The 26,586-nt window shown below is 42.7% G+C and overlaps 1 protein-coding gene across 7 annotated transcripts in view; it reads left to right on the top strand.

The window, feature by feature from the left end:
- Positions 1–2,082: 2,082 nt before the first annotated feature.
- The window catches only part of LOC131061280 (eukaryotic translation initiation factor 2 subunit beta), a 131,370-nt gene continuing 106,866 nt past the window's right edge, over positions 2,083–26,586 (top strand). The window contains exons 1-4 of one of the 7 annotated variants that reach the window (XM_057994866.2): positions 2,083–2,231; positions 15,734–15,833; positions 17,708–17,781; positions 17,891–17,935. In XM_057994866.2, coding sequence (XP_057850849.2) covers positions 17,891–17,935 — 45 coding nt within the window. In that variant the 5' untranslated portion in view covers positions 2,083–2,231; positions 15,734–15,833; positions 17,708–17,781. The other 6 variants (XM_057994864.2, XM_057994871.2, XM_057994867.2 and 3 more) reach the window with 6 other exon arrangements.

The raw sequence follows: 26,586 nt of genomic DNA, 5'->3' as shown, positions 1-26,586 counted from the left end.
CACGCCCTGATATTTCATTTGCAGTTGGCATGGTTTCCCGCTTCATGCAGGAACCACCTGAGCTTCATTGGAAAGCCGCCAAACGCATCCTTCATTACATCCAGGGTACACATCACTATGGGATTCACTATGCAGCAGGCACAGGACTTCGCTTGGTTGGTTACATAGACTCCGATTGGGTTGGCGATCTTGATGATCGTAAGTCTACTTCTGGTTACAGTTTTCACCTTGGTTCAGGCCCCATTTGTTGGCAGAGCAAGAAGCAACATGCTATTGCTCTCTCTTCGACTGAGGCTGAGTATCGAGGTGTTGTTAACGCAGCGACTGAGACCATTTGGATTCAGCAGATTCTCACAGAGTTTGGATTCACCACTCCACGACCGACAGTTCTACATTGTGATAATCCGAGTGCTTTTGCAATCTCGAAGAACCCGGTCCAGCACCAGCGAACCAAACACATCGAGATTCATATGCACTATATCCGAGAGCTGATTCAGGAGCAGGTCATTGATTTGCAATATTGTCCTACATCGAAGTAGGTTGCTGACATATTCACCAAACCTTTCACTGAGAGTAAGTTCCAGTAGTTGCGAGCTCTCTTGGGGGTGCGGGATGTGTCATTAGGGGCGGTCAGCTGACTTCTCCTTCCTCTCTTATGGGGGGGACTTTTTCCTCTTTGAGGTTTTGTCCTTCTTCTTTGAGAGTTTTTTGTACATTCATCTCTCTTTTGGGGGGGAGATTTTTCCCACTGGGTTTTCTCTCTTTCTCCGTTTGTGAGAGATTGCATTGCATAGTTTTTCTTGCATTTGCATATTGTACATGGGTACCTATCATGGCCTAGTAGCCGGGACCCATCTTACATTATTGACTTGAGTCTTCATTCCCCTAAGTTGCACTTAAGAGGGGGTGTTGGTGTAAATAAATATTCATTATGGATATTATTACACTTTACTTAAGTTAACTTAGGATAATGCATTTCTTTGTAGTTTGGATTTGAGACACTTAGGGAAGTGTGCACATAGGGATGGAGCTTGTAGGAGAAATTCCATCTTTTGTGGTCTTGTTTTGTTGTTACACTCCACATTCAGTGGGTCATCCACCTCTTGTGGAATATTATATTATTTCTCCTACCTACCCCTAGTATTTCTTACCTACCCTTGTTTCTCATTGAGCCACATGTCATGATTGTGTGCTTGTACATCCATATGGCCTTGCCTATATAAGCAGGCCTATATTCATTGTATTGAAGAATCCAGTTGATCATTTTCATATTGATGAGAATACAGTTTGTTCTTGTCATTCTTTTGTCTCTATTTTTATACTTTTCATTGTGCCCTTTGGCAAAATTTCACAAGATTTATATTATTTGAAATTCGTCCCATCTAGATTTGTTATACTGAAATCTCCTTGACATTTTTGAAAATAATTTATTGAAAGGGGGATAAATTTGGGGGTTTTTCCTCTACCGTTGAATTCTACAAACAAGTAGAAATTTTGGGTTTGGGACACATGTTTTTTATTTTTTTATTTTTTAGTATATTTACTTTCAAACCTTATCAACAATAGTATTTTACAAATAGCCTAAAATCATAGCAGTCTAGGAGATCACATTGGCATCACTCATTTTGTCAAATAATTCATGCAGATATTTAATCAGGTCTGAATTGAATTGATGCCATTAGCCTCCACTCTCTGGCTAGAAATTAACTTGCTTCAGGTTTGATTGGAAAGATGAAAGAGATTTGCACAATTTGAACTTAGGGCTGCCCTTATTTGGTCCAAATCAAGTCTTAAAGGATAGTGAAATGCCTCCCAAATTAATCAAAATCAGTCTTGTGAAAATTCAGACAGTCCACTACGGTAGCTGACATAGTGGACTGTCTGAATTTTGAAATCCGATGTACAGTTTGAAAGTTCTGTGCGCAAAGTTAGCTATGTCCACTACTCATACATTATACTATAAAATTAATAAAATGCTAATATTACAATGACAATACTACAAAATACATTACATTTTTAAATATTAAATTTAAAAAAATGAATTCTCTAACTACCTATCGGCTACCCTTGCATCCCCTAAGGTTGCGAGTGCAGTTCCATAAAGTTTTCTAACTATAAATACACTATAAACTATCTACTTTTACCTTACGCCATTTTAAGTTGTTTCTCTGTTTTTAATCATCCTTAAATACAACGGAGACAGTTTATTTTGAGGTTGAGAATACGGAAAGGTTGGTTGATATTTCTGGCAATCTTTTTTTTCTTTTCTACTCCATTCATCATTACATATCCAGTTTCGATATGGGTAACTTTCCATTTTATTCATATCGTATATATTAGATCTGCATCACAAATATGGGCATGGTTGGTTGTATTGATTCTGTTGAAAAACACATTGAATGATTTAGGATGGATATGGGCATGGTTGGTTGTATCGATTCTGTATTGAGTCTGTTGAAAAACACATTGAACGATTAGTTAAGTAAAACCAAATAATAATGTCTCCAAGATAGATATGAAGAAAGCAATTGGGAGAACGACTAAGGCAAAGTGGAGCCCTTCGTTATGGGAATATCTGGAATTTGTGTGGGTAAACCACGCCATAGTAATGTGACTGCAACACTATTGCTTGGTAATCTAGCCACTCCAATGTGTTTCTATATTACTCATTATATCTTCATTGTTCTGTAAAGAAACTTTTAATGTTACTGCATCGAAACTGTTTCAAAACCCCTATTCTAACACAAGCATTATGTTTGGCATGCATACCTACCAGCGTAGCTGCAACAAAATAAACCCTCACAAAAATCAATTAAAGCCCTAATTGGGTCTGCCATTTGCAATTAAATTCTTTCTTGGAAATCCCCTCAAACAATTTAACCTGTGATCTGGTATAGATTAAAATTCTATTCACAAAATAGATTATTTAAACAGTTTTTTGTGAGCCACTCAATTGGTGTTTATATTTTGTTGAAAACACTACGAACTAGCAAGAATGTTGGCTCTTCTTTTAGATAAGCCTAGCTAGACAGATTCTTAATCTGAGGAGGGCTTTTCGGAGTTGTTTCTGCTTTCTTTCCCAGAAATCCTTCCTAACCTCACCATGGATCATGTGCCCATAACCTAGTTTCTAAAGAAAAAGGCCAACTGGGTTCCTTTCAAGTACTCTTCCATATTGTATAAGGATTATGGGTTTGAACAAATGGCTAGCCAAGCCTAGTAGGAACACTTTTATCATCTTCTAGGTCGACAGATTGGATGAAAACACCAGTGTCACTATTAGCAGGAAGAAATGCAAGGTGAAGCATTGGGCACACGGATTGGATTTGTAGAGTATACCGTTCTATTTTTTTTCTGTCTCGACTGCTTTGTCAAAGAGGATCAAGCGAGGAATTTGTTATTCTATCTTGTTTTGGTTGCCATTATTTCTTATTTTTCTGTGCCAATGGTTCAGTGCTTCATCTATTACATCACTGGTACATTATATTGCAATCTGTACCTTGATGCTGTCTAGTTCTGGTTATAAACGGAGAGTTTTTTTAAAACAAATTCATCTTTTTCGATTGAGATTGGTTTCTTCTGCAACCATTCTGTGCTAAATTTTGGGATAAGATTTAAAGGGGATAGGAAATTGTTCTGAAACGTATAAAAGTAGGTGAGTTATTTGTTTAAAAGTTCTTTTTGTTCAAGAAAACCAAAAAAGTGTCAATTATGGGTTGATACATGATTGCAGAAAATGCAAAAAAAGAAAGATTTTTTTTTTAATTTATGACGACAAATGATCACACCAATAGATGTTTCATCATTCACCCCAGTACATACAACAATCATGATCGGTTACTGATACTGCAACCATTCTGCTCTAAATTTTGGTATAAGATTTCAATGGGATAGGAAATTGTTCTGAAACGTATAAAAGTAGGTGAATTATTTTTTTTTTGTTCAAGAAAACCAAAAAAGTGTCAATTATGGGTTGATACATGATTGCAGAATATGCAAAAAAAAAAAAAAGAAAGAGTTTTTCGAATTTATGATGACAAATGCTCACACCAATAGATGTTTCACCCACCCCAGTACACACAACAATCATGATCGGTTATTGATACCTTTCGTAGCTCGTTGCCTCTGATTTTCCACCAGCCACAATTTGCCTACCATTGCTGCTAACCTAGCAATACCCTGTAGAGAAAATTGGTCAACCAAACAATTTCTTTAGCTCAGAATCTTTTTGAAAACAGAGCTGGTTAGGAACTCACAAAAGGAAAACAAAAAGGTTGAAATTGATAAGCTCTTATCCCTTTCCTTTTATGGTCATAGCAACAATAATATTCCACACCATTCCCAAAATTTAAGGTATTATTTAAATACTTACTACAAGAGCTTTCAATGTTTCAAAATATTGCTTTGTTTTCTGGATCATGTTTACCATGTCGGTGTGATGTCCCCTAATGGGACCCTCTTATATTCTGACCTAGAATCACAATTTTAGTGCATAGTAAATACAATAGAGGGACACTATTGTCAACCAAAGTTTAACTGGGGATTCAACAACCCTTTCTCTCCCTACACCTATCCCCATTATGGAGCTCACGGAGAATCACACAAGGCACCTCGAGTTTATCCCTCTCCAAGAAGCCCAAGAGCACCAAGGACCTTGTCAACTTGGCCTCTTGGGCCACACTTGGGGTTGGCGTACTTGGTGGAGCCTAGTGCTCTTGCTTCCTTGTATTCTCCCTCCATAATTGGATGGTGAGATTGAAAGGTATTACAGATTCCATCATATAATTTACTTAATCATCATATGAACAGTAAGTGATAGAAAAGCATTATTATACTGTCATACATATTGCAGTCTATATTAATATTACTATTAAATTCTGTATAAGAACATTATTAGGCATCATATATTAAGCATACAAATTAAGCACATCCCCATGCATACCACCAAGAACAAGGATGTTACTGCCTATAATGCTGTCAGGTAATTATGTCATATTGTAATTAGAACGTTACGTGTGTTAAGGGTTGGTGGTTACGTGACGGTTGTCAACAATTGGCACCGGACAACCTACACCGACACCTATATATATGTACTTGGTTTCCTATTCCAGTGTGTAGATATTGTCGAAGAAAGTTATGTTCTGAATGTATTGGCATTTGGCATTAATGAATACATACATCTGAGTTCTTCTGTTTACTTGCATTGCTGTATATTGTCATATTTCCTACATTTCGGTATTGTTTTGCATTGTTGAACACACACATCCCTCGGGGGAAAGCATCTGGCGCCGCTGCCAAATAGAACTTGGAATGTCGGGAACATACTACATGGCACGATGATAATGGGGCAACCAGTGAGCAAGGGGACCAGCAGCAATCCCGAGGAAGATCCGACAAAGTTGTTCGAAGGAGAGAGAGCACTAACAAGGGATTTCACCTGCATTCTACAGGCATCCATTGAAACTTACGTACGGAGGGAGGCCATGACCGAGGACGTCCTTGAGAGCGCAGTGTGGAGTGCCCTTGGCATAAGTCTGGCCGTAAATCGGTTGATGAACAACTTTCCTAGCTTGTTGGCACAGGCTTTCTTCGCTCTCCAAACTCGTTGGGAAGAAACCTACTGCGAGACCCGTCGACAACAAATTTTGCAGCAATTTGAAGAAAGGAGTCGACGAGAGGAGGAACGTGATGAAAGCCGTTGACGAACCTTCAACCCCATGGAAAGAAAGAATTGATGCCCACGATGCTAAATAAGGGTAGAAATCGTGTGCCGAGGGAGGAAGAAGACGCGCACGAGGCAGCAACGAGGACGCTGAGGTTAGAACAACAAGTAGAACGTTGGCGACGATTGAAGAAACTTGCAGAAGAAAGCACAACTGGCAATGATGGCTTGGGTGCTGAGGGCCAAGTTTCCGTACTAATAGAAACCACTAGGAAGCAGTTGGGGGACCTTTCCCTGACATTGGAAGAGATTGGTGACGAGAGTACGGTAGAGCCATACACGCCATACAAAGGTGCCGAGACTAGGAGGGAAGAGGAGATAGAGACCGAGAACAGAGAGGCGGAGGATACCGGTGCGACCGAAGGTGTCGGGAGGACACAAGGTCATGGTAGTAGAAGCAATCTGTTCGGTGCAGGCTCATCACACCCTGGTACTCAGAGCAACTTGGTGGGACCTAACTGACTAAATTTCGGCGGAGTATCTTCGGGAGGACCAGTGTCTCAAGGAGGAGTTCCTAGAGGATCAAGTTCGAGTTCCAGAAGGTAGACTGGGCCGCCGCCAAGGAATGTGATGGCGAATCGGCAAAAATTGTCCAAGTTCAACGGAGACGGGAAAGAAGACCCAGTACTGCATTGCCGTACATGTGAAACAATATGGTCGGCCAATGGCGTGGCTGACGGGGTGGAATGGGTGGTGCAATTCCCCGCCACCCAACGAGGAGTAGCCATCGATTGGTACTCGGATGTTGATAAAACTAAGCTGACAACTTGGGATGAACTACACAAGGCCTTTGAAACAGAGTTTTGACTTCTTAGAGATGATAATGAAATCGTGGCAGAAATCTTGAGTACCAAGCAAGGGAAAAGTGAGACCATTTGAGCGTATAGCTGATGTCCGAAGGAATTGCTAGGAAAAATGGACAACCAGCTCAACGATGGATTGAAGAAAAGGTGGTTTGTGGAGGGTTTAAAGTCGTCACTCAAAAGGAAAATGAAAATTGTACCCCCCACATACTACGAAGATGCCTATAACTGAGCAATGGACCTGGAAAGTGAAGGGAAGACATCCAGGAAGAAGAAAGACAAATCCTTTGGAGAGGAGGACTCCTCCGACAAAAGTAGCAGTAACGAGAGGTCGAGTAAAAAGGTGCAAGCCCTTCAGAAGGATATGCATTGCATCATGAAGGAATTCAAAAGCATGAAGGGAAGCACCAACAAAAATGAGGAAGTGTGGTGCGCGGAATGTAAGGAGGAAGGTCACACAAAAGGCTCATGTCCTAAAAAGGCCTTTTGCGACATTTGCCAAGTGTTGGGACACTCCACCAAAGAATGTCCCCACAACATGAAGACATGAGGAAATCATGTGCTCTTCACCCAGGAGCACCCATCACCCTCTGTGACAGTAGGCACATCGCAACCAACACCACGACATCATCTGGCAGTTACAGAGGTAACCGAAGGGGAGGAAGAGGCAACAATAATAATAGCAATAACCGGAGTCGAATGCAGTATGGTGCCAAAGGACAACCGATGATTCAGTGTCGGGCATGCAACCAGTGGGGACACTTTGTGTAGGATTGCCAGAAAGAGGAGACACCACAGAACTTGTGCAGACGGTGTGGTCCGGGAGACCATGATGAGACAAATTGCCCCAAGCCAGGGGTTAATCTTCTCAATCTTGAGAAGATTGGCGATAAAGAAGTACTGGCAATCACTCGTGCTCAGAACAAAAAGGCCACTTATCTTGACCCTCGTACGGAGAAGGAGAGATTATAAGAGGCAAAGGCCAACATTGAGCGGGAGATGATGGCAAAATGATAGAACAATGCAGAGGATGCAGAGGTGGTGAGTACATCATCCCGTACTGAAGCCGAAAAGAACATAATTGGGCAAGTCTTGCAGATGGAGGTGCTGATAAGGGTGAAGGACCTTCTAGACACAATGCCACAGCTGAGGACTGCCATTTTCAGTTCCGTACAAAGCACCGCACACGCACCTTCAGGTGTGGCCCAGACGGAAGTTCTGGTTAGCCCCTCGGCTGATCCAATGTTGTTGGCCTTAAATAGTGGTCGGCATCTTGCGGTAGTGGAAATGGGAATCCTTGGGGCTATCCTCGAGGACACCATTGTGGATAGAGGTTCTGGGGTGAATGTGCTGCTAGAGGATACATGGAAGAAGCTCGGGAAGCGAACACCATGACCACCCACATTCAATTTGGTGGGAGCAGACCAACATGACATTAAGCCACTCGGCACCCTGATGGCCCAGCCAGTGACCATTGGCACAAAACCCTTCCTACTGGATTTTGTGGTAATCCCACTTAAGAAGAAGGGCTATGACGCCATCTTAGGGAGAGGGTGGTTGGTTACAGCAAAAGTGAACCACAATTGGAAGAAGAACACCCTTTCCATGGAGAAAGGGGGGTGGAAGTACATCATTGACCTGAGGACCCAGGTTGTCGGCAAGGAGCTTGCATCATCCAACTCTGATTCAGAGGACTCAAACAGATGGGAGTGGGATTCCTATGAAGGCAAAGACGAGATGGAACCAAACAATGAAGGAGTACTTGAACTCGATGGCTGCTCGGAAGATGACATCTACTCATTGAATGGACTCTTCCACTGGCAAATGGAAGATTACGAAGTGTTTCACCCTGCTTGTCACATGTTGCAAATTGAAGAAGAGCCAGGCAAGAAGGAGGAGTTCCCGCCATAATACAGGGAGTATAAGGAGGGAGACGACAAAGTAAATGATGTTTCAGCATACGAATTTTCAAAGGATAGACCAATGAGGTACGAAGACCCCACCGTGAAGGAGACGAACTTAGGAGACACTGCCACCCCTCGAAATATCTGGGTAGGAGACAATTGGAGCCCCGTGCCAAAGGCCGCAACATTCAAAATCTTCATGGAATACAAGGACGTGTTCGCTTGGTCCTACAAGGATCTGAAAGGGGTCCCGCCAGAATTGTGCATCCATCGGATACCATTGGTCCCGGGAGCCCAGTCGGTACGGCCTCTGCCGTACTGTATGAATAAGAACTATGCGGCCAAGGTGAACGAAGAGATTGAATGGATGCTCGAGGCCGACATCATATTTAGGGTGGAGACATGTGAGCGGGTCTCGCCGATTGTGATCTCACTGAAGGAAGGCCAACCAGATTTGCATCTGCGTGGATTTTCGGTGCCTCAACGCAGTCACCATCAAGGATCCGTTCCCTATACCTTTCACAGACATCATCCTGGAGGAGGTGGCTGGCAATGAAATGTACTCATTTCTGGATGGCTTTTCCGGATACAATCAGATTTCGATAGCTGAGGAGGATAAGTTGAAGACCACCTTTGTGGTGGAGGACGGAGTCTTTGCGTACAACCGGATGCTGTTCGGGCAATGCTCCGACAACATTCCAGAGGATAGTCCTTCACATCTTTGATAAGATGTCTGTGGGAAATTTTAAAGCCTTTTTGGATGACTGGTCGATTTTTAGTAGCGAAGACACTCACTTGGTGGCACTAAGAGAGTGCATGGAGAGATGCTGAAGGGCCAGGCTGGCCTTGAATTCACGGAAATGCAGATCTATGGTACCACAAGGAAAGTTGTTGGGCCATATCGTTTGTAAAGATGGATTGAAAACTAACCCGGATAAGGTACGGGTAATTGTGGAGATGGAGTCGCCCATTGATGTGACGGGAGTCAAGTCCTTTTTGGGACATATAGGATACTATCAGAAGTTCATCAAGAACTTTGCCCAACTTTCATTCCCACTAGACAAACTGACAAGAAAGGGCGAACCGTACATATGGGGACCGACACAAGGGGAAGCATTCGAGGAACTCAAGAGGAGACTGGTGGCAACACCCATTTTGGCCTATCCAAACTGGAACCGAGAATTCCACATACACGTGGATGCCTCGAACTATGCTATTGGGGCTATGCTAGCATAGAAAGGAGGACATGGGTTGGATCATTTGGATCATCCAATCTATTTTGCCAGTCGGTTGATGTCAAAAGCCGAGAAGAATTACAGTACCACCGAGAGGGAAGCCCTTAGAATGATCTACGCCGTACAAAAATTTTGGCACTACTTGCTGGCAACGCCTTTCACTTTCTACGTGGATCACCAGGCGTTGATGTACCTGGTAAATAAACCCATTATCCAAGGAAGGATAAACAGGTGGCTACTGCTCCTTTAGGAGTTCACTTTCACAATAATTGTACGGCCAGGCAAGAGCCATGTGATCGCTGATCAGTTGTCCTGGATTAGGTCGGGAGAGTCATCGGAAGGAGTCAATGATGATTTTCTTGACGCACATCTGTTCCAAATTGCAGCACTACTGCCGCGGTATGCGATCATTGGGGAATACTTGTCTACCTCTCGGTTCCTAGCCGGAATGTTACCGAGTGAGAAGGAATTTGGTCTTGAGAAGTAGGACATTTCAGCTAATTAATGGGATGCTGTATAAAATGGGACTTGACCAAGTCCTCAGAAGGTGTGTGATGGAAGAAGAGATTCTGGGAGTGCTCCGGGAAGCACACGAAGGGCCCATAGGAGGTCACATGGGTCTAGACACCACCGCGCGCAAGGTATTACTGGCCGAACTATGGTGGCCCACCCTGTATAATGATGCACGGGAATGGGTGGTGGGCTGTGATACATGCCAGAGGGCAGGGAAACCATTAAAGTGGGACTTTATGCCCCTCAATCCATCCCATGCCTAGGAGTTGTTTGAACGCTAGGGTTTGGTTTTCATTGGACCTCTGAAGGTCAGCAGAACACGGAGATGTTACATTGTGGTGGCAACATAATACCTTACGAAGTGGGCTGAGGCGCGGGCACTACCAGACAACTCAGCTTTGAGTACAACCAAGTTCATTTATGAACAGATTATTACAAGGTACGACATCCCAATCTAACTGATGAGTGATTGCAGTGGGCACTTTGTGAATCATGTCGTCAAGCTGCTCATGACGGAATTCAAGATTTTTCATTCCTTGTCAAGCCCGTACTACCCGAGGGCCAACGGGCAGGCGAAGGGGACTAACAAAATACTGGTGTTGGTGATCTATAAGTCCTGTGGAGTTGAATAGGAAGATTGGGAGGAGAAGTTGCCGTCGATACTATGGGCACACAGGACCACCTGCAAAGTCACCACATGCCAGACACCCTTTCAACTAATGTACGGCCAGGAGGCTATTGTGCCAGCAGAATTCATGGTTCCGAGTTTAAGGATCGCGATCGAGAATCGCCTAGGAGATATGGAAAGCCTGCAGGAACGACTGTACGCGTTAGGGAAGTTGGATGAACGCTGAATGATGATTCAATGGGCCACTAAAGCAACCCAACAAAGATGAAAATTTTGGCATGACAAGCACATCCGACGCATGAAATTTCGTCCAAGTCAGTGGGTGTTGAAGTATAATGGGCGGAATGAGATTAAGCTTGGGAAATTTAAAGTCCGATGGCTGGGGCCATTTAAAATCCGCGAAGTAGCTGCAAATGGAGCAATTAAGTTGTCAACATTGGGCGACCAGCCAATAAAGGAGACTGTAAACTGGTCGAAGTTGAAGATTTACCACCATAGGCAGCAATGGAATGATCCAGTTCGCCCAGAGGCGGGGCCCAGCCGGACAAATTGAAAAGGTAATTACTTGATTTTTTTTAGTTGGGAAAAAAAAAAAAAAATTTGAAAAAATTATTAAAAAAAAAAAGTATTAACGTACCGTAGGGTGAAAAAGCCATAAACCGTACGACGGAGGAGCATTAAATAGGCCATACGAAATTTATTTTGCAGAAACTGTACATTGGCCGTACGTTGAGGGTGATAATCCGTACAAGGGTGACAGAAGAGCAAAAACCGTATGGACATGATCGCAAAATCGCTAGTCACAAAGTCCATACATCTTAAGGACATCATACAGCCGAGGAAAGACTGAGGGCTGCACGGCATGGGAATTAGTATGATCACAGAGGGAGAGGGAGACTTCCGTATGACAGATGCAGAAGGACGAAATCCGTACAAAAGCATAAATCCCTGCAAATCGTATGGTGATGACATGTCGGGGCATGTATTCCGTACAACCAATAATGTCTGAAGGTTATGCCGTACGTACGAGGATGCCTGTGAATTGATTCGTATGGATGCTAAGAAAGGATAGTGTACGACCAGGAGGAGGCGAGGAAGACCGTACAACCGTAACAAGAAATCCGTACGTGTGCAACATGAATACTGTACGGTAGCTGGAAAAGGGAGTACAAGCATTCGCCAAGGGATTTTATCCGTACATTGCCAGGAGAGTTCGTACACAGTAAGTGGGAGGCTGTACAAGGGATAACATAAGAAGGAGAAGCTGTCGTACAAGGTAGAGCATAAAGAAATTTCAAAAGTTTATTAAGTGTTTGCGCCAACAGTTAAATCATTCAAATGGAATTAGGAAAACAAAAATTAGGAAAGCTAGACTGGAGAAAACGGTTGCAGCAGTTAGATCAACCGTTACAATCAAGGAAAATGGCAGAGGGAAGCATGGCAGCCAAGGACAAGGGGAAGCGAGTGTTGCAGTCGGGAGTGAAAATTGCAGGGTTAGCGGATACAGGAAAAGCCAAGAAGAAGGCAATGCCGGAGAAAATCACACTTGACACTATTACATTCGAAGGATTGAGTGGAAATGTATGCAGGACCTGGTGGCTGGAAACCCCAGATAATTATGTAATTAAAGAATCTCTCAGGAAGGCACCAATGCATTGGGCTATTCAAATGCCCATCTTCGCCATTAGGCATTTAGAATCATGTCTACGAATGATGGTGGCTACATATGACAGCGCGACCAGGGCATCAACTTTCTTGTACCAGTAGAGTACCGTGACCGTCTCCTTTGCTCCTGACGATTTTGCTAGGGTATTTGGCATCCTAGACAAGGGAAAGAAAATAGATAAGAATGCTACGAAGATGTCTCCAGAAAGGAAAGAACAACTGCTGTGGTTAATTTGTTGAAGTGATCTCTCAGACCGAGAATGGGTTGCGATCAAGGCACCCAAGGGCAGAGGGTTGAAGAAGTCCTACATCGTTCCAAGAGATTGGCAGTGTCTGCTGGATGTTATGAAAAGCAGACTTACAGGAGCCATCGGGGCATCTGACACGGTGGTCCCCATGATTGCACTGATGAATGGTTTGAGGAACGAGACGGTGTACAACTGGGCAACAGTTTTGTTCGACAGAATTCACGAATTCTTGATCCTCCGACACAAGGCTTTTTACATGCCATTTCACGCCATAGGATTGTTCCTCGACGCCGTACACACACAGGTGGCGCTGGAGAAGCACGTATGGAAACCTCGGGAGACAAGGGACCCTTCACAGTCATTCATTTTTTATTGGACCCACCTGGATACCATGGCATGTAGCGGGGAAGCCCATTCTAGCAGGAAGCGACGGAGACCCCCATAGGTGGACACGGAATAGGAAACGGAGACAATTGACGAGGATGCAGAAGAGGTGGATAGTAGTGTAGAGGAAGGGGACGACTCCGAGGACACTTCTTCTCGGAGCAGCCAGAGTCATGACACATTTCGCCTTGCCAGCAGGAAGGAACTAGAGAAAGCCTCGAGTACAGAGGAGAGTAGTGGCCATGCAGTGCCTTTTGGGCACATGAGGAGAGGGATCCGTGGATTACCGGCGGGTGGAGTGCGACCTGCTGGAGTAGGCCGACTGGTGTATGCACCAATAGTATTGACTCAGGATGGAGGACTGACACCTCTCCAGACTTCGGGGGTGACGGTGGGAGCCATACCAGCCGTACCCATCCCAGGATTTGGGCAGTTGAGACCCTGACCTTCAATGCCTACACCTTCCAGGGTCGCCACAACAATTCTAGTAGAGGACGTTCCAGCAGTGTCATTGGTTCCTAGCGAACCTCCTTGCATTGGGTCTACTGTACGGAAGGAACTTGTACATACGGAGGTCTCTGTAGCAGAGGGTACGATGACTGGAGATGATGATGCCACCATGGATGCATGGCTGGGTCGCTATGAGATGCCTCCCATGACACCACTGGGACTCCGCCCTGCCTCACCCCAACCACGTCCTTTTTGGGAGATTGTGGACCTCGATGAGGGTAGTTCTCATCAGGAGGCCGAACAGCAGGAGTTGGCGATGGATTTCTTGCAGGACACCGTTGGGTTTGAGGAAGAGATGGCGGAGATGCAGCAACAGGAGCAGGCCACTACGGAGAGCCAGCCGCAAAGCATAGAGGTATTTTTGGCAGGGATGGGAGCCAGTGCGCGGAGGATGGCAACAGAGGTCGAGGCCAATGCACGGAGATTGGCAGTTTCTATTCAGGAGATGGAGCTGGCACAACAGAGAGCCCGAGCGACCAGCCTAGAGGAGGAGTTGGCTCGTGCCAGGGCAGACTTGGCCCAGGAGACAGCGGGGCGTGCACACGAGGTAGCAGAACGGGCAGCCCTTGAGACCCGTCTCGCATCTACTTTGGAGGCGTTGGATGGTAAATAGAAGGAGTTGATGGAGGCAGTTTTTATGGTGAAAGGATCCAGGGAGAGGCAGTTGGTAGCTGAGCGAGATCTCCAGCATAGGACACAACAGGTTCACCAACTAAGGGAGCAGTTAGCAGCAACAGCACCACCAACCCCTTCTTCATTAGGGACGCCCTCTGTACCCCCTCAGCTTTGATTTTCATGTTTGGTCTTAGTGTCATTTCCCATTTTGTTGTATGTTGTCAGGAGACGACCTCCTTTTTTGGGGGGATGATGTTGTCGGGTAATTATGTCATATTGTAATTAGAACGTTACGTGTGTTAAGGGTTGGTGGTTACGTGACGGTTGTCGACAGTTGGCACCAAACAACCTACACCGACACCTATATATATGTACTTGGTTTCCTATTCCAGTGTGTAGATATTGTCGAAGAAAGTTATGTTCTGAATGTACTGGCATTTGGCATTAATGAATAGATACATCTGAGTTCTTCTGTTTACTTGCATTGCTGTATACTGTCATATTTCCTACATTTCGGTACTGTTATGCACTGTTGAATACACACACCCCTCAGGGGAAAACAAATAACAGTTCTGATCTGATCTGAGCGATGGTGATGTCACTAGAGGCTTTGATTCCTTTCCTTTATATCTCTCAATGTGAGGAAGAGGTCACATCTCTTCATCATGTATGCCCTTTGGCAGGAGACACACCCTTTCACCATTAGCACCCTTTGAAAGAGTGCAACTCTTTATTATTTCTGCCCTTTGAATGGGACACACAACCTTTCACAATCAGATCTGCACTTCTTATTTAAATCAGATTTGCTCTTCTAATTCCCAAATTATCCCCTCTCAAATGAGGTTCTCTTCTCCCTTTTATATCTCATGTTTGAGGGAGTCACAACTTTTTATTTTATGTCTTTTGACCATTCATTAACTTAATTAAATTTTAATTATATTTAATTATATTCTTTAATATTTTAATTTTTTTATTATTATTATTTATCATTAAATTCTATTTCAAAGTGGGGACATTACAGTTGGTACTGAATTGCACATTATAATGCTGATGTTAAAAAGCTAGTACTTCTGGCTGAGTTTTATAAGGAATAAAAGTATGAGATCACATTATTTCCTACAAATGACCAAGGTCAAAGCGACTGGAACACATAATGTTAGTCTAAGGCAATAATCTCTGTATTCTAGTCTCTATGAGCCCTGGCTATCAGTTGGGCATATGATTTAATCCATTTCATCACGATGCTCATCACTAGGCTTATATTTGCAGTTGCATATCTATTTGTATTTCCTCTAATATGCAAGGAGGTATTAGCAGAAACATATCCTTCACATTATAGTACCTTGAAATTCAGTTAGGTGACCAATCTCAAACAACTATCTGGTTTGACAGGCAGTCAGGTCATCATTTGATTGTTTTAAGATCCTTATGCTTGTGTTTAATCCTTTCACATTTTGCAATAGTTAATTGATATTGCTAAAAAAATTAATTTTTGAATGAATGCAGGAAGCAAGTCAAGGCTATAAAGGCATATAAGTCAAGTTATTTTAGTGCAATCATTAAACTGCAGCCTGGCTATACTGCAGGAGTTGAAACTGCATTCTATGTAAGCTTTTCCATGCCACCTCATTTTTTCACCTTTTTTCCTTTGTTCTTTAGAGTTGGGGATATTCCATCAAATTTTTACTTATCAAAGTGATGCTCTGTTCTTCTCCTTGATAGTTTTGTTAAATTACATAATAGTTTAGCTCATAGGAAATTGCTTGTTTTGGGTTTCCTTCTCCTTACTTGGGTTATGATGGCAGCAAGTGCAGATATCATGCATGATTGTAGATTTATTTGACTTTTTGTTTTATGCACTTTAAGTATAGTAGCAGAGAAGGAATTTTTACGTATCTAATTGATGCTCTGTTCTTCTGCTTGATAGTTTTGTTAAATTAAAGTTTAGCTTAACTCAAGTGATTTATTTGACTTTTTTTTTGCACTTTAAGTATACTAGCAGAGGAGGACCACATAGATGACGTTGATATAGATGACTGATATGTTGCATCTCTTCTCATGTATTAACAATGCAAAAAACAAATAAAGCAGGATAGAGAAGAAAAACATGTTTAGTAGTAGGAACAATCCCAAATTTATAGTTAATGACACCACTTATTGAGTTGTATAAATCTGTGAAGCTGCAAATTTGTTACAAGCATCCAATAATGGATCTGCATCATGCATTTCACACATTGTCCAAAACAAAAAGACTGATTGAAATATGAAAGGCCATTAATAGCTTAGAAAAAATGTATGATCAATACTTACAACCCAGGTTTGCGACTATCTTTCCATTTGGTCATCAATTTATGGATTGACCTCAACAAAAAACACTCTATATTAAATATATCTTGTATGCTTTATTTTGAGCTACAAATATTGTTGAATAATAGTGTATAAAATTAAGCCAATGCCCTATAGTCTTTCTGCAATAGGGAGTATTTTTTTGAGAAACTAGTATCTTCAACAAATAGAGACTTCCTCTAACCATTTGATTTTCTATATAGCAGGATGGCTTAGAAAAATAGCTTTCTCAATTGCTTATGTGCATGGAAATCTGAAATTGACTACAATCAGCCATGCCCCTGCCCAAGTATGGGTTTTGCATGCTGGCTTGGCTTACAACAAAGACCAATTATTGCAAAACTTCAATCAAGGGTCTTAGACTGTGTAATTATCCAGAGACAAATATCTGGCAGATGCTAATATTAGACTAATTTTTTTTTCATATTTTGTGGATTATTAATAAATTTGCCTTTGAATAAAAATCAAGAATACCTGAGAAACATTTTGAGAAGCTTATAGTCAATTTTTTTGGTTAATTTTGCACGTCTCAAAACTATCAATAGCTCCACAGTACAGCTATTGAAGAGCTTAAAATCCTTGTTCAGATACTTATGGAGCATATTGTTCCTGAACTAACTGTCCTCTTAATTAAGATGCAAACTGATCCTAGTACAATCATAGATGTTCCAAGAAACTGTTGTGCTAAATGCACTTTTGCATACAAATACAAGAGAGGAAAAAGTGTTCTCTCTTGAAACATAATATGAAAAATCAAACAGTATTTGTTTATATTATGAAAAATAAAACATATCATGGATTTTGTATCTGTGCCTTCTGTTTACTGTCTTGCATATTCTCTGTAATACGAAAGAAGCTTCCTGTTGACTGCATGTCTTGAAGTGTTCTACAAATATTTAGAGTTCATTTTTGAGTTTTTTCATTGAGTTATTTGACACAGCTATGCTATATACTCTCTCCTTGTTTCAACATTTTCCTATGACCTTTCACCATAATTTCAGCATTTTCTTATGACCTTTCACCATAACCTGACATTATACTGATGATAAACAATAACAACAAATTTTAGCAAGCGGCAGGGACTCTAGCTGTATCACAGCTCTTGTTAATCAATGCTTTTAAACGATTTTGCAGTGGACTCCGGTGGAACAAAGGGAAATTGATTTTGAGCTACAACTTGTGTCCTCCAGCTTCCAGCTTAAAGGCAGGTAAAACGAGAATATAAGTAAGCTAGGGTTTCAAAATATTTTTGACAAATTTTATTGCCCATGGAATGTTTCTTCTAATTCTTGATCAGTTGTGTTGTATTGAAGGAAGATGGCAGACAATGAAGCTCCTGAAATGAAAGAAGAAGTCTCTGAGGTGAGTCATTTTTATTTATCTTGCTAGCTAGCTATTTTGAACATCTTTGTACATGATGTGATTTTACGCTGGAATTGTAGGAAATTCCATCATAATATCTTGTTATAAAAATTTGAAAAAGGAATGTCAAGGCACTAAGCTGTAAAAGTAGATGATATGTTTACACAAGTTTGATTGTTATGGGAATGCCAAGGCACTAAGCCATAAAAGTAGTTCCATAATCGTAGGGGTATACCATCTGGGAACGATATTAAATAGCACGGGCATGGATAGGCTACACAAATGTATCTCTGTAGAATGCATAATAAATATACAGCAAAGAAATTCTAGCTTTTTCTCTTCAAGTTCTTTATTCTGACAAATACGGTTGACAAACCAAGCTATGAATAATTCTAAAAATAAAGGACACCCTTCTTTAGAAAATGGTGTAAAAGTCAATCTCATGAATAAAGTGTTGACTTGGTGGTCAGCACCTCCTGCGGGTTCGTGACATGGCTTCCTCCTGCCTCCTGTGGATCCTTGTCTCTGGCCACTCTCCCGTTCACTGACAGCTTGAGCTTTTGGTGTAACGGCAGTGGTGATTCCAACAAATGGTATCAGACCGCTGGGTTACGGGTTCGAATCCCAGGAGGTCCCTTTCATTCTGTCAGTGCGGAACCCTCAGTTGGTGCTAGGGGGGGATTGTTGACTTGGTGCTCAGCACCTCCTGCAGGTTTGTGACATGGCTTCCTCCCGCCTCCTGTGGATCCTTGTCTCTGGCCGCTCTCCTGTTCATTGACAGCTCGAGCTTTTGGTGTAACGGCAGCGGTGATTCCAACATAAAGAGATAGGGAACCTCACAGGTTTGGAAGAACAAATCACCATCTTCAAGAGTTTCTAATGAACTTTGTATAGAAGCTTGCCAACCCATGGATTCTTTTGACTCTCATGGCATGTCTTCACTTTTTCTAGGTCTATCCTCAACTTGTCCTGAGATATCACAAATCTTAGAATGTAATTTCCTTCTTGACGAAGTTGCACTTCCTGAGGTTAATGTTCAATTTCTTCAACTCCTTGAAAACCTATTGTAGGTGTGTGAAATGTTCCTACCTCATTTTGTTGAGTACAAAATGTCATCTAGATATTCTATCAAAAAAAATGGCTTTAGGGCCTCATTCATTAGCATCATGAAAGAGCTTGGGGTATTCTTCAGCCCAAATGGTATCACTAACCACTTAGACAAGCCATCCTTTGCCCAAAATGTAGTCGTGCACCCATCTCTTTTGATTTTGATCCTAATGATAATTGCTTTTGAGGTCAACCTCTGAGAAGTTTAGTGCTTATCTCAAACAATCTAACAAGTAATTCAATCATGGTAATGAATAATGACATGCTGTTTGTTCTAGAGTTTGTATGCATTCTCTTTTACCTCCCTTATTTGTTGCAAGTATTGTAGGCATTGAGAAAAGTTTCATACACCTTATTAAATGTCCTTCCATGAACTCTTCTTCTTTTTCTTCTTCTTCCCTGTTGAGTTTTGCAGTCATGTTTAGACCCATCTTATGTGGTGCGTTATTTGGCAAATTGGTTCTTAGAAGTAGAACCATGGCATTGAGAAAAGTTTCATACACCTTATTAAATGTCCTTCCATGAACTCTTCTTCTTTTTCTTCTTCTTCCCTTTTGAGTTTTGCAGTCATGTTTAGACCCATCTTATGTGGTGCATTATTTGGCAAATTGGTTCTTAGAAGTAGATCAATGCAATGTGAAGTACTCCATATTGGTGGCTATCTTGTCAACATTTCACTGTTGATGATGTCTACATACTCCTTGAGTAGTGCTGGAACATTTGGCTGCTTTGAGTTGTATGACACCTCCTCTTGTGTGGGCTTGAACCGTACTACATAGTACTCCAATATTTTCCTCACCTACTCCAATATTTTCCTTACCTCAGCCCGCACGAGTAGCGGAGTTGACTTGGGCCGTGGGTTTGCTCCCCATTGGTCTCAGTTTCGACTCCGAGGTTCGGGTTCGCCCGATGCACGTGACTTGCGGGCAGCTGCGTACATCCCTAGAGGACTAGTCTCGCATCAGCTCGCTCCTTCCTGACCCCAACTTGGCAATAAGTAAGTCCAAGGTAAGGTGGGTTGGGCGCTGGGCTGGGTCGTGGGGATACCTCTAGAGTTAATTTTTTTTCCCTCACCTCCTTGAGAAACTCTGGCTGCTCAACATCTATTTGCTTGATGTACCTTCATCTAATTGCATCGATGACAATTCAAACTTCTTATCATCCAACATGCCGATGAATGGGTTCTTTTTTCGCATTACGGATTGAACTTCTATCATATTGCCATGACTTGGCCTACAACTCATTGCATGCATCCAGTGGGATAACAATGCACCACACCTCCATTGTGAAATGCATGTCATGTCCCCCCCCATTTATAGTAGAAATAATTAATATAATTTTTTCGCCATATAAAATATTATGTTAAAATCATATTAAAATCATATTATATTACATTAATATTATATTATCAATTTACATTTTTATATTGAATAATGTTAACAATACATTATATTAAAATGATGCCATTGTATTAAAATGTATGACCGATTTCCCCAAGGCCTGATAACCATTCATATGAAATGGAGGTTTGGTATCAGTTAATTACGTAGACTCCAAATTAGTTTATGGAGGGTCCCATGGGATGAGAGGGTAGTGACCCTTCAAAAAAGGTGCTACCAAGTAGGAAGAATCGTGGCTTTTCACCACGATGGGGTAGGATAAATACCCCCCGTGCCAATTTGGAGATACAGGAAAACAGAAAATAAAATCTGCGGAAAGATAAGCAGAATCGGGTCTGCCAGCAAAGAAAGAAAAGAGTAATCAGAGCAGTGACAGGTAAGAATACTTTGACTCTCTAACTTAATATTAAACAGGCCAGCCAGTATTTTATATATGAAAAAATCCAAACTATGCATCAATAAATATCTTGGTTACCGGGTTCAGCCCCCTAGACCCCTGGTATTGGTCCGGTCTGCCTGTGGTCCAGACAGGGTCTGTGATTCACAGGCCTAGTTCGGACCAGGTCGAACCCAAGAGGACCCAGGTTGAACCCAAGGGTCTGATGGCCCAAAAATGGTGTTTTTTTTTCAAAATTTAATTTTTTAAAAAATCCACCACATAAAAAAATTAAAATATAACTTTAAAAGTGAGTTTTAAAACATTAACTTGGCTCATTTCACACAAGCAACATGACTACAAGCAAGGGGAAACGAAGATGTGGGATATAGAGCCAGAGCATACTGATTTGGATGCTTTCACTTCTCAGCTTGTTGCATTTGATGACTCGGATAGCGAGCAAACTTATAGTGCAAGTGCAAGTGTAAGTGGCATTGGCATTGGTTCATCTAATGTCAATGTCAATGATGAGGAGGAGAATGAGGATGATGAATTAGAGAATCCATTTGATGATTAAATTTTAAATTTTTGAAAGTTGAAACAATGATACTTGAATATTTTGTCATTTTGATATTAAACTTGATGTAAATGATGTTGTTATGGTATGATCATGATGCTATGATTACAAGTTTATGTTGGTTTTGTTGTTTATATGATGCTATATGACATGCTAATCTTAATTCATGCTTTTATATATATATGTGTGTGTGTGTGTGTGCGTGCGTTTTTGTACTAACGAACCCAAACCCCTTTTCAAAATTTTGCCATACCGGCGTACTGGTCCTTCAAACCCGAACCGGCAACTTAGATAAATATGAATTAAAATGGATGTTCTTAACACAGGTTAATGACAATTAATATAATGTAAATTGATAGACAAATTATATATATTTTTATTCAAGCAGCATTAAAAGTACAATATGGTGAAACATAACATATACAAACTTAAACAATGCAAGGCACACATAATACAATCAAATTCAGGTTGTATAATTTATTGAAATGCTGTCAGTTCATATAATAATATGGGAAGTAATAAATTAATTAATTTAACACTGTCAATAGATAATTCTGATACAAGGTAATGCTCAAAAAATATTAATGGTAATCCAATACAAGGCACTAATGTAATATATTGTAACATGATAACTATGTCAGATATAATTGATTAGAATAATGAGATAAATTGAATAAATATAACTTCACTGGAGAATCACAAATGATTCATTGAAAAGGAGGGGCTCTCTCTTAAGTACGTCACTCCATAGGGGATGTCTAACACCTGCCACATGGAGCTAAGAGGGGTGAAGCATCTGCTCTTGGGCTTAGGAGAGAGGGTGGTTGTGATGAGGGGGAACGGCAATAGAACACCTCGCTGGGTACGCCACTCCATGATGGATGCCTAAAACCTGCCACATGGAGCCAAGGGGGATATGGTATCTGTGTTAGGGGTAGATAACGTATGTTAGTAAGAATAATATTGGTAAGTGTGTTATGTTATGTTTATGTTTATGTTGTCGCCGAGAGGTTCCCGGGTAGTTGGGAGTTGGTGACGGTTGGCAACTTGACCAACCGTCGGGTCTTTACATTGTTTGGTTGGAACCTCGGCAGGGGGAATTATGTATGGACATTTCTGGACACTGGAATAAAGATATAATTCTTCTGGTCTAATTAGTATCATTGTCATTTATGCTGTGATGTGAGATTGTTCTGTTACATGAATATTTGGTACGTGTGGGAAATACTGTGTTATCTGGTTCTTCACCAACCATACATTTAGGACTAAACATTTTGGTGCCGTTGCCTGAACGAACCTGGAGATAACTATGGCGGCAGGCGAAAGCAATTAATGGGCCGACCATTTAACCAACAATTAATTGTCGTGGACAACGACACGCACAAAGAGAGTACCGCGGAAGAAGACTGAGAGGATCAGTTGATGGCAGACTTGGTGGAGTTGTGGGACGTGTCGGTCACGCAGTACGTGCAGTGAGAGGCTCAAGAGAGAGCCGTCTCGGAAGGCACGGTACGTGGTGAACTCATCGTCACCACCCCCGTCTTTGACCTGCTTGGAAGTATTCCAAGGTTACTCGCCAGAAATCTGATTGCACTCCAAGACCGAAGGGAGGAGACGACAAAGGAACTTCGGCAGCAACAAGTCTTCCGACGGTACGAGGAGTGGAGTCGTAGGGAGGAAGAGGAGAGGGAGGCTAGTCGGCGCTGTACCTCTCGCACTTGATGCCCCTACGGCCAAACAAAGACAGATGTACCACTACCATTGAAGGAGTAAACAAGGGAACTGTACGAAGATCTCTTCGCATAAAAGAACAGGCCGAAAGGAGATGGCGACTAAGGGAGGTTGCCGACTCGAAGAGTCCGAAGAAACACAACAGAAATCGGAGTGTGAGTCGGAGTCGTAGTCGGGAGAGGCAAAAATCGTGTACGTGGAAGGAGTTGGCCGAGGTCGCCAGGAACCTGCCACTTCCAGACGTAGCAGAGGAAGATCTCGCCGACCAGGCCCCACACGACGTCAATTGAAGAGGACTTCGGAGCCGAGTCGCAAAGCACCTCGTAAGAATAGTTTGAACAAGGAGAGGAGGCGGTATGGGACCTGCACGAGGAAATCGCCACTATTTTTGAAGCAACGTTATCTGGCATTAAAAATTTGTCCTTGTCAGAGGACATCAAAATAGGAGGGTCAGATGCAGAAACCACAGGAAGGAGGGACTATAGAAGCGAAGGTGACCAAAGGCAGGCTAACAGGGGCCCAACCAGACCAAGAGCGTACGGTACCTCCCGGACACAATACCTTCCCGACATATAGCCATTTCTAGGCACTGCATAAAACCATACAAAAAAGAACGATGGCACACACCCCGGAGAAGCAAAACCCCCCAAAATTCATGGGCGACGGGTCAGAGGACCCCGTACGGCATTGCAAGACATGCGTCACCATTTGGGAAGCAAATGGCCATGACGACCGGGACTACTGGTTGAAGGCATTCCCGGCCACTCTGCGAGGAATAGCTATTGACTGGTATACGGACCTCGATGCCTAGCATAAAACGTCCTGGAACAATCTGAAGAAGGCCTTCGAGGAAGAATTCAAGCTCCTACGGGATGACAACGAAATTGTGGCAGAGATTTACAACACCAAACAAGGAAAAAATGAAAGTGTGCATGCATATAACAAAAGGTTTAGGGAACTACTCAACAAAATGGAGAACTAGCCGGTGGATGGCCTCAAGAAGCGGTGGTTTGTAGAGGGATTGGTACCGTCCCTGAGAAGGATGATGAAAGTGGTCCCTCCGCCATCGTACGATGAAGCATACAACCGCGCGATGGATATTGAAAGTGAAAACAAGACATCCTGGGGGAAGCGACGGTGACAACACGGACGAAGACAACGATGGGGGGTCCAAAATCGTGCAAGCACTCCGGAAGGATATGATGAGGATGATGAAGGAATTAAAAGGTGACAAGGAAAGTGGCAGGGAAGGAAAAGAACTATGGTGCACTGACTGCAAGACTGAAGGACACACTAAAGGAAGTTGTCCCCGCAAAGTTTTCTGTGACATCTGCCAAGTAATGGGACATTCCACTAAGGAATGCCCGTACAACTTGAAAGCACGGAGCACACAAGTGCTCTACGCCCAACCCGACCAAGCCACATCGTCGGCGACACCTCCGAAGCCAACAACAAACTCTAATGCCTCCCCTGGAGGGTACAGAAACAATCGGTTGGGTAACAATAGATCCAATAATAACACACCAAGGAGTAGAATTCAATACGACGCGAAGGGGTAACCCTTGATTCAATGCAGGAAGTGCAACGAATGGGCTCACTTTGACCGGGAATGCCAAAACGGGGGTGATGCAGGAAGTTTGCTGTGCAGATGGTGCGGTCCAGGAAATCACGAGGACATAGATTGCCCAAAGCAAAAAGGGGTGAATATGTTGGACGCGGAAGGATCAGGAGAAGACGTATTGGCAATCACAAGATTGCAAAACAAGAAAGCCATGTATCTTGACCCTCGCACAGAAAAGGAAAGGCTTCAGGAAGCGAGGGCGGATATCGAGCGGGCGATGGCAGAAGAGCTTAGGGCCTCGCACCTTGCTGCCGGTACACCACTCCAGTCAGGATGTGGTCAAAACTATCATTAAGCAGATGTTACAAACCACAATACCCGTATGGGTGTCCGACCTTCTGTAGACCATGCCACAGTTGAGGATGGCTCTGACGAATTATAATCGGGGACATTGCCCTCGGTCAGGAACACCAAACGATGACGAAACCATGTAGTACGGACTCGGTGAAGGGACCTAGTTCGGATGCCATGAACCCTATGCTACTCGCGATAGGCATTGGATGGAAACCAACAGTAGTGGAGATGGATATAATGGGACAAAATCTCACAAACACCATTGTTGATGGTGGGTCCAGAGTCAACGTACTACCGGAGGAAACTTGGCGAAGCCTCGACAAGTCTACACTTTGGCCACCAACCTTCCACTTGGTCGGTGCAGATCAACACGGTATCAAACCCCTCGGTACCCTCATGGCACAAAAGGTGGTAATCGGGACGCAGCAATTCCTTCTGGATTTTGTAGTCATCCCATTGGAAAGAAAAGCGTATGATGCCCTTCTGGGAAGGGGGTGGCTGATCATGGCCAGAGCTAATCATAACTGAAAAAAGAATACGCTCTCAATTGAGAGTGACGGTCATAAGTATGTAATCAATCTAAGGAACCAGTCCATTAGTGAAGAGCTCGCATCATCCGACTCCGACTCCGACTCCAAAGATTCAAATAGATGGGAGTGGGGTTCTGAAGGAGACAGAGGAGGGAAAGAGCCCGACCAGGAAGGAGTGTTGGAACTGGACGAATGTTCCGAGGATGGAACTAGTTCACTGGCAGGACTTTTTCATTGGCAAATGGAGGACTATGAGGACTTCCACCCAGAGTGTCACATGCTTCAAATATGTGAGATAGGAGAATCAAGCGGCGGGATGGAAGAACAATCCTTTCCCCCTGATTACGGTAGATACCAAGAGGGGATGGCACAGATGGACTACACGCCAACCCACCAGTTTGAACGGGATAAACCCATCAAGTACGAGGAACGAGGTGTGGAGAAGGTTAATCTCGACAATGAGGAAGAACCACAGGTGATACTTGTAGGGGATGACTGGAACCCCGTGCGGAAGGCAGCAACCTTCAAGATATTCCTGGAATATAAAGACATCTTTGCCTGGACTTACAAGGACTTGAAGGGGGTACTGCCGGAGCTATGCGTACATCGCATAACCCTCGTACCAGGAGCCCAACTGGTACGAAGGAGGCCGTACAGGATGAACAAAAACTACGCAACCAAAGTAAATGAGGAGATCAATAAAATGTTAGAAGCAGGAATCATATTCAAAGTGGAAACAAGTGACTGGGTTTCCCCAATAGTCATCTCTCTTAAAAAGGAAGCTATGGTTGGTTCTTCACCAACCATAAATTTAGGACTAAACAATCTGCCCTTGGGCCTAGGAGGGAGGATTTCTTGGACACCCTATCCAACTAGCCTACCCTAGTGTACTAAGGAAATTTATTGGTAACTAACTTACAATCTGATTTTATTTAAATCTGATTTCACCTAAGGAATATAATAAACTGGACTTTATCTAACAAATATAATATTAATTTATACATCAAAATATTGA

The sequence above is a fragment of the Cryptomeria japonica genome, chromosome 11 (genome assembly GCF_030272615.1).
Source record: "Cryptomeria japonica chromosome 11, Sugi_1.0, whole genome shotgun sequence".
In the NCBI taxonomy this organism is placed as follows: Eukaryota; Viridiplantae; Streptophyta; class Pinopsida; order Cupressales; family Cupressaceae; genus Cryptomeria; species Cryptomeria japonica.
The sequence above is the reverse complement of the archived record's forward strand: the minus strand, read 5'-3'. Positions and strand labels throughout refer to the sequence as shown.